The 12,517-nt window shown below is 41.9% G+C and overlaps 1 protein-coding gene across 2 annotated transcripts; it reads left to right on the forward strand.

Annotated features, from left to right (window-relative positions):
• Positions 1 to 2,003: 2,003 nt before the first annotated feature.
• On the forward strand, positions 2,004 to 5,567 carry LOC122432525 (CDKN2A interacting protein). Of its 2 annotated transcripts, none has more exons than XM_043454515.1 (3): positions 2,004 to 2,455; positions 2,900 to 2,999; positions 3,454 to 5,567. In XM_043454515.1, exons 1-3 carry the CDS (start codon positions 2,184 to 2,186, stop codon positions 3,460 to 3,462), a joined length of 381 nt encoding a protein of 126 aa, XP_043310450.1. In that variant the 5' UTR covers positions 2,004 to 2,183; the 3' UTR covers positions 3,463 to 5,567. The 2 variants fall into 2 exon arrangements, with proteins under 2 accessions (XP_043310450.1, XP_043310449.1); XM_043454514.1 differs by having other exon boundaries at positions 2,011 to 2,455; positions 2,900 to 3,030.
• The last annotated feature ends 6,950 nt before the right edge of the window (positions 5,568 to 12,517 follow it).

Consider the following 12,517-nt stretch of genomic DNA (forward strand, 5'->3'; position numbering starts at 1 on the left):
TTCCTGTCCTGCAAATAGGTTCATCAGTATCATTTTTCTAGAATCCATATCTATGCATTAATATATGCTATTTTTCTCTTCCTTTTAAAAAAATACGCAGATTCCACTTCGCCAAAGAGGCTAATGACTTACATTTAATGACTTCAAATTATGTGTGTGTGTGTGTATGTATATATAAACTTAGTCTAAGAAATAAAAATGACCTTTCAATGTTCCCAGCTATTCAAAAGTAAATTACTTTTATTTGTAATATAGAGAAAACATGATTGCTAGTTTGGGGTATTTAATAACTTAGTAAATTGAATTATTTGTGGTTTTCCTCAAATAACATAATTTCATATTAGCATTACTGTAGAGCGCTCACTCTCTAAGTCATGTCCTCCTCTTTGTGACCCCATGAACTGCAGCCCACAGGCTTCTCCTGTCGATGGGATATTCCAGGCAAGGATACTGGATATCTGGACATTTTAAACTAAGAATTATTATTATTATTATTATTTGCCCTGTAGCATTCCAGTCATGTTGTTTTGAAGGGCACTCAAATAGAGCCTGGATTTCAAAATTGATTGTTGAAATTATAATAAAAGCATTTTGGGGCTGAAAGCTGGTGTATTTGTTATTTGCAGGAGCCAGATGCTTGACCTAAAAAATATGTCTTTTTTTTTTTTTTTTAAGGTTTACTTTGCATATGAAGATTCAGGGCATAGACCACGGACCACGAAGTTAAGAATAATAGCATATATCATACTAAAAAAAAAAAAAATACCTTCTCACTATAAGGAGACAAAATACTGGAGTAGAGGAAGGAAGGATTCAGAGAGAAAAGGAGAGAAGGGAATTTGTGAAAACCAATGACGGTAGGGTGGGCTGAGGGGGAGAAATTGCCGGCTCTGCCTCAGTTTAGTTCCGTTCAGTCGCTCAGTCGAGTGGGACTCTTTGCGACCCCACGAACTGCAGCACGCCAGGCCTCCCTGTCCATCACTGCCTTCCGGAGTTTACTCAAACTCATGCCCATCGAGTCGGTGATGCCATCCAACCATCTCAACACCGAATATTGGAAACATAAGCAAGTCGGGAGTAATGTTAAGTGTGGCCATTCTAAAATGGAAAAAAAATGTAAAGGAAAAAAAAAAGGCTCTAAGAGGGTAAAGTTGGGGCCGTGGACAAATGCACTTCTCCTTTCCGTCCAGCTAGGCGTTACTGTTTGTAAATTTAAGGAAATACGGAGACAGAAGTTCCTAGTGCAGCGTTTGATATTGACCAAAAATCCACCCAGGAGCAAGCAGTACTGCCTGGGTTGAATTGCGGAAACCAAACCCAAATCTGCGGGGTCAGGGGTGGTTTCAAAGACTGGGCTCCACAGGGCAACATCGAACTGGATAAAAGTTATCATTGATCTTTATTAGCACAATTTAAGCGAATATGCACCTGCACATTCCTAAATGCCCCGAGACCCGAACGGCTTCAAAATGCCTCGCTTATCTATACTCGAAACGGCGCTGGTTGCTGTTTTCTTATAAGCAAAAGATGAAAGCGAGCTTTATTTTGGCCCTGCTCGAAACCAGCGTCCTGGGGCCGAGACGCCAGACCTCGCGTTGGGACAGCAACTCGAGTCCGCGGGGACGCGCGCCAGACGCGAGGACTCGGCCGGCCCCGCCCGGCCGCTCCGCATTCCCAGCAGCTCTCGGCCGCCCCCAGGAGCGGCGGGCCAGGCGCGGGAGCGAGGAAGCCGGAGCGCGCGGCGTCACAAAGCCGAACCAGAACGGGGAGGCGGGCGCCGAGGTCGAAGGTACCCCAGGCGAACCCACACGCGAACCGCTCTCTTGGGGCGGGAGGGGGGCGCCCACCTGCCCTCGCTCCGCCTCCCATCCCCCCGCTGCCGTCAGGGCCGCAGCGTCGCGGCAGCTCGCGCGCCGCAAAGCGTCCTGGGAGAGCCGGCTCGCGCCGGAAGGACGCGCGGGCGCTCGGCGGCGACGAGGTTATAAAAGGGAAGGAGCCGGCGGCGGGCGGAAGTGGGCGGTTCAGCTGCTCCCGGCGCTGTTGTTTGGTGTTTGGGCCTCTGGAGGGGCGTACTCTGGAGGGCTGCCGGTGCAGGCCGCAGTGACAGGGCCGCTCGCCCCGTACCCCCCGCCTGCCTCCCGGCTCAGAGTCCGCTCCCGGCCTCCGCGACCCGCAGGCCCAACATGGCGCAGGAGGTGTCGGAATACCTGAGGCAGAACCCGCGGGTGGCTGCCTGGGTGGAGGCGCTGCGCTGCGACGGCGAGACCGAGAAACACTGGCGCCACCGCCGAGAGTTCCTGCTCCGCAACGCCGGGGACCTCGCTCCCGCCGGCGGCGCTGCCCCCGCTCCCCGGGAGGAGGCCGCCGACGCCGAGAGCGGGACCCGCAAGCGGCAGCTGCAGCAGCTCATCTCCTTTTCCATGGCCTGGGCCAACCACGTCTTCCTCGGGTGCCGGTGAGTGAGCCCGCGTCCCCGAGCAGCTCTCCCGAGGCCCGGAGCCCTCGGCCGGGAGGGGGAGTGGTGAAGCGCGGGAATCCGCGGGACCTGCTGCCCTCTAAGGGCGAGAAGGGCGTCTCTTGGCCGAAGCCGACACGATTCACGGTCTGGAGGTGCCCCCGTAGCGTGCGGAGCTGCCATTGGTGTCGTTGGCGATGAGCTGACACCGCTTTTGGGGGGAGAGTGACACTAAATCTAAATTAGGTTTGTAAGAAAGGGCCCCGCCTCCTAGACCCTGGGCGTTTTTGTGTGAAGTTGCAGGAAACCGAAAGTTCCTGGCGGTTGGTTCAGTTTCTTGATTACTACCAGGAAATGCAGTTCCTGTGGCCTGCAGTTTTTGTACCCTAGAGGTGGCAGCGGAGCAAAAACACTTTCTGAAGCGTCTCTCCCTTCTTGTTACAGGTACCCTCAAAAAGTTATGGATAAAATACTTAGTATGGCTGAAGGCATCAAAGTGACAGATGCTCCAATCCATACCACAAGAGACGAACTGGTTGCCAAGGTGAAGAAAAGAGGGATATCGAGTAGCAATGGTTAGCAGATCATAGATGTGAACATACATAGGAGTTTAGAACTTAAGTTTGATGTAATTAGGAATTACCATTATTACTAATTTTTAATAAGTTACTTTTATAATGTTATTAATCAAGTTGGAATGTTAAGTTATGTGTTTATGTGCTTTAGGCTTTGAATTTGATAGTTTCCTTTGACTGCCATGAGATTTCGAAGTGTCAAATGTTGCCTATGCTGTTAATTTTTTAATGTTAGAAATTATGTTATTCAACGCTGTTTTAAGAATTAATGAAGTTATTTCACACTTTATAAAGAATCTACAAATCCTGAAGTAACTTCACCTTACCTTGTGCCTTTGTTTTAATATGTGTATCTGTCTTGTACATTTTGAGCTGATGTGTGTGTGTGAAGTAGACTTACATATCTGCTTTCCTTTTTTTCAGAAGGGGTAGAAGAGCCAGCCAAAAAACGATCCACAGAAGGAAAAAACAATTCTGCAGTTGAGCAAGATCGTCTGAAAATTCCTGCTAAAACAACAGCTCAGCAGGAGAGCAGCTCAACCTGTTCCGGTTCCTCTTCCAAATCAGAGAGTGGTGGGAACTCAGCTCGGAGCTCCAGCACCCCGAGTCAGAATAGCAGCGCCACAAGTGATGGAGAGCGCGCAGTTGGCAGCCAGAGCAGCGGCAGCACTGCCTCTCAGGTGACAACGGTAGGGTCTGGAAAAGCTTCTGAACCGGAAGTTCCAGATAAACATAGTTCAGCATCATATGTTTCTTCATTGTTGAAATCCAGTGTGAATAGTCATGTAACCCAGTCCACTGATTCCAGACAACAAAGTGGATCGCCGAAAAAGAGTGCTTTGGAAGGCTCGTCCGCCTCAGCCTCTCAAAGCGTCTCAGAGATTGAGGTGCCGTTGTTGGGCTCCTCAGGAAGCTCAGAAGTAGAGTTGCCATTGTTGTCTTCTAAACCTAGTTCAGAGACAGCTTCCAGCGGGTTAACTTCTAAAGCCAGTTCAGAGGCAAGTGTTTCATCATCGGTTTCTAAAAACAGTTCATCATCAGGCACATCTTCACTAACCCCCAAGAGCAGCACCTCAGTGAACACAATGCTGACTTCCAAAAGTGCTTCGCAGGTAGCTGCGTCACTGTTAGCTTCCAAGAACAGCTCCCAGACCAGCAGCTCTCTGGTCTCCAAAAACACTGCCATAGCAAGTGTGTCCCAGCTGGCTTCTAAGAGTAGTTCTCAGACCAGCACAGCACAGCTGCCTTCCAAAAGTACTTCACAGTCTAGTGAAAGTTCTGTCAAGTTCTCTTGTTGCAAGTTAACCAACGAAGATGTGAAACAGAAACAACCTTTTTTCAATAGACTGTATAAAACAGTGGCATGGAAGTTGGTGGCTGTCGGTGGCTTTAGTCCCAACGTGAATCATGGCGAGCTCTTAAACGCAGCTATCGAAGCTCTGAAAGCCACACTGGATGTGTTTTTTGTCCCACTAAAAGAACTGGCAGATCTGCCTCAAAACAAGAGTTCTCAAGAAAGTATTGTTTGTGAATTGAGATGTAAGTCTGTGTATTTGGGCACTGGCTGTGGAAAAAGCAAAGAAAATGCTAAAGCAGTTGCATCAAGAGAAGCCTTGAAGTTATTTCTCAAGAAAAAGGTAGTGGTAAAAATATGTAAAAGGAAATACAGAGGCAGTGAAATAGAAGACTTAGTACTCCTCGATGAAGAATCAAGGCCTGTAAACTTGCCTCCAGCATTAAAACATCCTCAAGAATTACTGTAATATGTCCAAAATATCACTGTGTACATTATCTGGTATTTGAAGAGAAAAACTGGCTTACTTTTGTATATGAAACACAAGCTTTCACAAATTTTGTATTGCTTTTTTCCAGTTTTGCAGAAAATTTACATTCTAATTCTCTTCACACAGTGGAAGTTGTAAATAATTTGTGAATGACAGTATACATTAAAAGGTTTATGCATTAACGGCATACCAGTATGCTGTTTTATTTGCTGAAGAAAATACTGTCTTCTATTTTTGACACATTAGGTACGATGTGTAGTTCTGTAGTCTTGAAATTTTTGTACTACTTTGAATTTGGTGAAAAATGTATCAGTTGTCTACCATGCTTTTTTTTTTCTAGCTGAATAAACTTTCACATCAAAGAAAAGGGGACCATAGTATTTGAATGTCTGAAAGTCCGTGAAGCTTAAGGTTTAAAGAATGTTGCCTATGATACTGAACATGTCTGTTAAAGAATAAAAGAGAAAATAGTTGCCTCAGACTATTTTTATGAGAAGTTGTAAGCATTTTTTAGATATAAAGCAGTGTAAAATACTTGTTTATTTTATTCTGAAGTTGTTTGAAATTCACCATGATTTTGACCTCTGCAGATTCTTTAAGTGGGTTAATTTATGTTTTGAGGTAAACTACAATTTACCCTTTTTCTTAAAGACATAAATGTGGGTTTCTATATTAAGCATATTTTGTGACTACTATAATTAATGGATTGATTTGTTTAGATATTAAATGCTTTAAGCTATTTTACCTTTTCAAGAAGTTGTGGTTTTTTTGTTTTTTTTTTTCATTCCCAAAGTCAGAACCAATTCTTGCAAATAGGCTTCCTGTTACTAGTTGTTGTAAGTTACAACTGGGTAATTTTTCACAGCTTGATACAGTTTTCTATGGGTAGTAAGGTTAACAGTTTGCAAATCTAGAAGCAGAACCAGGTGTTTTTATTTTTGTTTACAAATCTCAGAAAAACACTGGGCAGGCAGTAGAAAAGCTAAGCTCAGCTCTTTAATGAGCGTGTTCAATTGAATTAGGTTTGTTGGTAATGAAGTCCTACTTCTGTGTCCTAGGTGATTCAGGTGGGATTACTCTCTGGCCGCCTTCTGGCTTTCTAAAACTGCTGCACTTTGACCATTGATGTGATAATGTACTGAGAAAAATCAGGACATGACCTTTTACCTGACAGTTGTGTTGGAGTAGGAAAATTGGACATAAATAGTAAAATATAAGTATGCAGAAGTTATTTCTATTTTATATTTTAGAAATAATAGAAGACTACATATATTTGAAATAATCATTTTTATTTCACTAGATAACTTGAAAATGATTCATTTTTGAGCATGTTAAATTGGATACTAAAGTTTAAAATCCATATTCTGTGAATGGGTTGCCTTTATATATTGTGAGGAGCAGAAACATGAGTGTTGTGAAAGCAGTTTTAATTACCTGTTTCCTCAGCTTGTAATTTGTGGGTCGGTGATTACAAGAATAAATTTCTGTAATGTACCTAAATTAGATGGTTTAATAATTGCCTAAATTGGCTAAATTTCAAGTTAATATAAAAGTTATTGAAAATGTTTTAAATTACAGTAAACTTTTTGTATGGTAGAACTGGAGGAAGCTGCTTAGTGTAAAAACATTAATTTATAAATACTTGCTATCACTTAAATTTAAAGAATCCCTGGTTTAAAAGAAATGCATATTTTACAGTTTTTCTTAATAGCATGGAGCAGAAGAAAAGAAGCTTTGGAATCTTATTCTTGAGATAGAATCTTGGCTCTGCCTCTTTAAGTAGGCATGTAACTGGGAATTCAACCTTTTAACTTCATCTGTAAAATAGATGAGCTGCCTCAGAACTGAGGGAATCAAGGTAATACAGGCAAAGCGCACCATAACTGAGGAATTGTATGTGTGTGCTCATTTTCTCAGAATCTAATGAGTAGCTTTTATCATTTGGCCCATTTTCAGATGAAGAAACTGAAAAAATAATTTGATCAAAGATCAAATTCAAGACCCTGTCTGATTCCAGAGTCCAAGCTCTCACTGTGTTTTATTGCTTAACGATCTTTCTCACTTCTCTAAAGACTAACATTTCTGAAAATTCCTCAGACTGGTTTCCTACTAGTTTTAAGGGACCACATCATTCCAAAGGCTCATTTCCTTGAACTGAGTCACTTTAGGAGCCCTAATGTTTGTACTGCTTCTCCTTAGTACTTGCATGTCTTGAATATTCTTAACTAGGGAATTGTCCCGTGGTGGTGCAGTTGAAGTTTGCTAATAATAAAATAATTTGCAATCAAGTTTACTGAATAAAATGAGATACTGAGATGGGAAATTCTGGTTTTTCTTCTAAATCTGAGATAAGAGGATGTCCCAAAACTAATTTCCCTTGATGGTGCTAAAGTCCAATAATTTTTTTTTTTTTTTTATGATAAAGTTGACTTTAAAAAATGGTATTGTTACGAGTTTTTAACCCAAATTTTGGGGGCCTTCCACTGCTGCCATTGGCTGAAAGAACTGTCATGAGGATAACCTAATTCCAAGGCTTTTGATACATTATCAAAAGCATGCTCCATTTTAAATTAGATGTAAAAGGGTCATCCGTTTTCCTTGCCAAGTACACCTTTCCTTGGTATAGATTTCTCCTTTCTCTTTGATTTCCTGAGTAATGGCAATGAGAAGGTAACCAAAGCAAGCAGCGGCTGGGAACCAGGTCAGGCTTCCATCTTGGGTTGTTTAAGAGGAATTTGTCGACTTTTGTCTTAAAAAATGGTGCCCTCTATTTTGTTTTATATATATATATATATATATATATAATGTACATAAAAAAAGTGTAAATACAAATGTGCAAGAAAATGATCACCTAGTGTTTTCCTTATGACTGTTTTCATGTTTGTCAGTTTAGCAGGGCTTGGACATTGAAATGATAAAATCCAGACTCTGAATATGCAATCAGTGGTTTTCAAACTTTTAGTCATATTTCTTACAAGATGAAATCCTGTGTGTAAAATTGACAGGAGCCGACCTACTTAGAAAGAGGGCAGCCATATCCCATGGCTGAATTCCTCTACCTTCTGTCCTCAATTCCTTGGCATCTCCTTGGACTGAACAGAAGGGGGTTTAGCAATGGATGAGACCTTGTATAGATGGCAGCTTCCTTCTGCAACAGGTATTACAATGGATGGAGCAGAAAGACTCCAGTTTACTTTGTGGAACTAATCTGTTTTAAAGTAATAATGTGATTAGAATTTGCAATTAGTAGAGACTCAGGCTAAAGGGATCATCTCATAAATTAACATTTAGATAACCCCCAAAATAGCTATCATTTTTTTCTTTTTGTGAAATATAATTGCAGAAGTTCATATATAAAGCCCAATGATTAGTAAAGGCCCACATAATGAGATCATCTGGGTCAAAAAACAAAACTATGAGCACAGCAAGAACTCGCCATGAGGACAGCTACTGTTCATCGGGTGCCTACAACACGCTGATGCTTTATGTGCAACTTAAGTAAGTCTCCTTACCCACAGGTGGATTGCTGTTGATCCTATTTCACAAATGAGAAAACTGATGACCATTTTGACGTTCTCCTCAAATCACAGGATGAGTAAATGTTGAAGTAGGGACTCAAATCCAGTGTTCTAGAAGACTAAACAATGTTCGGTTCAGTCACTCAGTCGTGTCCGACTCTGCGACCTCACGAACTGCAACACGCCAGGCCTCCCTGTCCATCACCAACTCCCGGAGTCTGTTTTGTAGACTCCGGGAGTCGGTGATGTCCAACTCAATGTCCATTGAGTTGGTGATGCCATCCAACCATCTCATCCTCTGTTGTCCCCGTCTCCTCCTGCCCTCAATGTTTCCCAGCATCAGGGTCTTTTCAAATAAGTCAGCTCTTTGCATCAGGTGGCCAAAGTATCAGAGTTTCAGCTTCAACATCAATCCTTCCAGTGAACACCCAGGACTGATCTCCTTTAGGATGGACTGGTTGGATCTCCTTGCAGTCCAAGGGACTCTCAAGAGTCTTCAACACCACAGTTCAAAAGCATCAATTCTTCAGCGCTCAGCTTTGTTTATAGTCCAACTCTCACATCCATACATGACTACTGGAAAAACCATAGCCTTGACTAGATGGACCTTTGTTGACAAAGTAATGCCTCTGCTTTTTAGTATGCTGTCTAGGTTGGTCATAACTTTCGAGTTGGTTCTAATTTGGGGCACTGAATGTCAACCAGTGAGACATACTGTCCCATGATACTTGTTTGTATCCTAGAAAATAGTAAGTGTAATCACACTTTGAAGGAAGTTTGAGAAATTTTATTTAACAATTTAAATTAGGAAGCTTCTAAAGAAGTAAACTTAAAAGGAAGTTGCTTATATGTATCTGAAATAATTGTTGGGAAATAGTTTCTAGACATTCTATTTGTAGAATTTTAAAAGGACAGTCTACAGAGACAGTGGTATAATCAATGATGTAACCAATGGTTGAAACAAATTTCATATGTAATGAAACCTATCTCATTATGCTTTACCATTTGTTTGTTGTTATATGTTTTTCTACACAAGTTGATAAAAAAAATACGATTCTCATGAAATAAAAACTAACAACAACAACAACAAAAAACTAACAGCGGCTCACAGAAGCATCTCTAGTCAGTCTTACCTGTGTGTACTATGGTGGATTACTTGATGAACACACATGCTCAGTGGCCTGCAGTTTGGAAACCAACATGGGATAAAGTATGTGTACCTTTGTTGTCACTTTTCATTTCAAAATATTGAATGCAATTAACAGAGATATGATACAGGTAAAATAGGTAAAATCAGAATACTATTTTGAAAACTCATTCCTTTCCCCTGAAATTTGGATTCTCTGGCGGTCATTTCACCATCATGGCTCATATAGGAAAGGAGAGAAGGATAAGGGGACTTCAGGAAAGTCCATACAGGGATTTCAAGGAAGTGAAAATGCACCATTCCAGCCCTGGCAGACTTTGAGCAGGGTCAAAAGATGGAATTCCAGCTGAGCTAAAGATGATGCTGTTAAAGTGCTGCACTCGATATGCCAGCAAATTTGGAAAACTCAGCAGTGGCCATAGGACTGGAAAAGGTCAATTTTCATTCCAATGCCAAAGAAAGGCAATGCCAAAGAATGTTCAAAATACTGTACAAGTGCAATCATTTCACACGATAGCAAAATAATGCTCAGAATTCTCCATGCTAGGCTTCAACTGTACATGAACCGAGAACTTCCAGATGTTCAAGCTGAATTTATAAACAACAGAGGAACCAGAGATCAAATTGCCAACATCTGTTGAATCATAGGAAAAGCAAGAGAATTCCAGAAAAATATCTGCTTCATTGACTATGCCTTTGACTATGTGGATCACAACAAACTGGAAAATTCTTAAAGAGATGGGAATACCAGGCCACCTGACCTGCCTCTTGCGAAACCTGTGTTCAGGTCAAGAAGCAACAGTTAGAACCAGACATGGAACAATGGACTGGTTCAAAACTGGGGAAGGAGTACATCAAGATTGTATATTGTCACCCTGCTTATTTAACTTATATGCAGAGTACATCACATGAAATGCTGGGTTGGATGAAGCACAAACTGGAATAAAGATTGCCAGGAGAAATATCAATAACCTTAGATATGCAGATGATACCACCCTTATGGCAGAAAGCAAAGAGCCTCTTGATGAAAGTAAAAGAGGAGAGTGAAAAAGCCGGCTTAAAACTCAACACTCAAAAAATGAATATCATGGCATCTGGTCCCATCACTTCATGGCAAATAAATGGGGAAACAAAACAGTGACAGACTTTACTTTCTTGGGCTCCAAAATCACTGCAGATGGTGACTGCAGCCATGAAATTAAAAGACACTTGCTTCTTGGAAGAAAAGCTATGACCAAACTAGACAGTGTATTCAAAAGCAAAGACGTTACTTTGCCAACAAAGGTCTGTCTAGTCAAAGCTATGGTTTTTCCAGTAGTCATGTATGGATGTAAGAGTTGGACCATAGAGAAGGCTGAGCACCAAAGAAATGATGCTTTTGAACTGTGGTGTTGGAGAAGACCCTTGAGAGTCCCTTGAACTGTAAGGAGATCTAACCATCCTAAAGGAAATCAATCCTAAATATTTATTAGAAGGACTAAAGCTGAAGCTCCAATACTTTGGCCACCTGATGCAAACAGCTGACTCATTTGAAAAGACCCTGATGCTGGGAAAGATTGAAGGCAGGAGGAGAAGGGGACAACAGAGGACAGACGAGATGGCTGGATGGCATCACCAACTAATGGACATGAGTTTGAGAAAGCTCCAGGAGATGGCGAAGGAGAGGGAAGCCTGGCATGCTGCAGTCCATGGGGTTGCAGAATTGGACATAACTGAGTGACTGAACAACATCATCAAAAGAGGGGGAGCGGGAATTTGAGAAAAGTGGATCCTGAGGGACATGGACTTCACCTGTGTCAGTATCGCAGCTGTGGAAGTAAAGACAGTTTCCATGTGATGAGCCTGCCTCATCTATCCCCTGCCTGTAATCAGAGAATGCATGCTTCCTTAGGAGGGTCCAAGAGATTGAAACAAAGAGGGCTTGAGCAGGAAACCTCCATCATCTTACCCTGCCAGAGATGCTTCGTTTTGGGGTGACTTTTCAAAGTCTGGGAAGACAGTTAGAAATACAGATAATAAAGTAAATCAAATTCATAGTATTAATACTTTGGTATGATTTGGGAATACGCTTTATGATCCTTGGGATATTCTGTGTGTTTTTGTTTTTCAAGATGTTCAAAATAAATATGACATATCGGGGGGGGGGGGCGGGAAACAACAACCTTAAATCCAAAGCTGCTGAGCTGCACAACACCGGGGGGAGGGGGGCAGCATTCACGTGGAATACTGAGGGCGTCGTGCAGTAGGCCACGGATCTCCCTGGGGTGTGAAACAAGGTGGCCCTTTTTGGAATCTCTGAGATTTCTGTTCAAGTAAACTTAGAAAACTCTTACTCTAAAAAAATAATTTGAAGGAAACATTGGTGGTTTTATGAAGCACGGCATGAAAATTCCAACAAACTGTTCCTGGGGGCAGCATATGCTAAAGTGACTTGATAATGCTGGGGGCACTATTTATACTTGGTCAGGTATTACTTTGGCCAACACATTCTTCTATGGGAGAAATTATTTCAAGACAGTAGCCTAAAAGAGCATACCAGGTGAAGTAAGGCTACTTGGGTTATGATAAAGAATTGTGCCTTACCACTGAGCAAGACGTTGTGTGGAAGGTTGTACAACTTAAAAATGAGTTCTGCAGAGCAGGTCGATAAATTAAGATAATTTACTTATTTAGTGATATCGGATCACAAGTACTTCCTCAACCATTTAATCCCAAAAGTCTAATAAGGGAACCTCTTTTTACTCCATGAACTCTTAAATAAGAGACCATAAGGGTCAAGTAATAGAAGTAAAATGGAAGCTTCTATGGCAAACAAGTTGTTGACAGTTTTTCAAGACTTCGTTTGGAGCATAATAGATAGGACAGAATTGCAAGTTTGCCCTAAAGAGGCTGGAGGGTGTGGAAATAGATGGAAAGTAAGTGCTCTTTGGCTGACTTCATTTACCTGTTGCCTGCTTGACCTCGAAAATGTTGAAAGTCAGCTTCTCACTGTTGAGCAAAATACACCTTAACATTGTAGCTCTCAAGTATAGCTGGAC

Source organism: Cervus canadensis, chromosome 31 (assembly GCF_019320065.1).
Source record: "Cervus canadensis isolate Bull #8, Minnesota chromosome 31, ASM1932006v1, whole genome shotgun sequence".
Lineage (NCBI taxonomy): Eukaryota > Metazoa > Chordata > Mammalia > Artiodactyla > Cervidae > Cervus > Cervus canadensis.

Excerpts from the sequence above, each read along its gene's own strand:
- LOC122432525 (XM_043454514.1), top strand. The coding sequence starts at position 2,184 with ATGGCGCAGGAGGTGTCGGAATACCTGAGGCAGAACCCGCGGGTGGCT. Across the intron at positions 2,456-2,899 it reads CACGTCTTCCTCGGGTGCCG|GTACCCTCAAAAAGTTATGG; the intron begins GTGAGTGAGCCC and ends TTCTTGTTACAG. Across the intron at positions 3,031-3,453 it reads AGGGATATCGAGTAGCAATG|AAGGGGTAGAAGAGCCAGCC; the intron begins GTTAGCAGATCA and ends CCTTTTTTTCAG.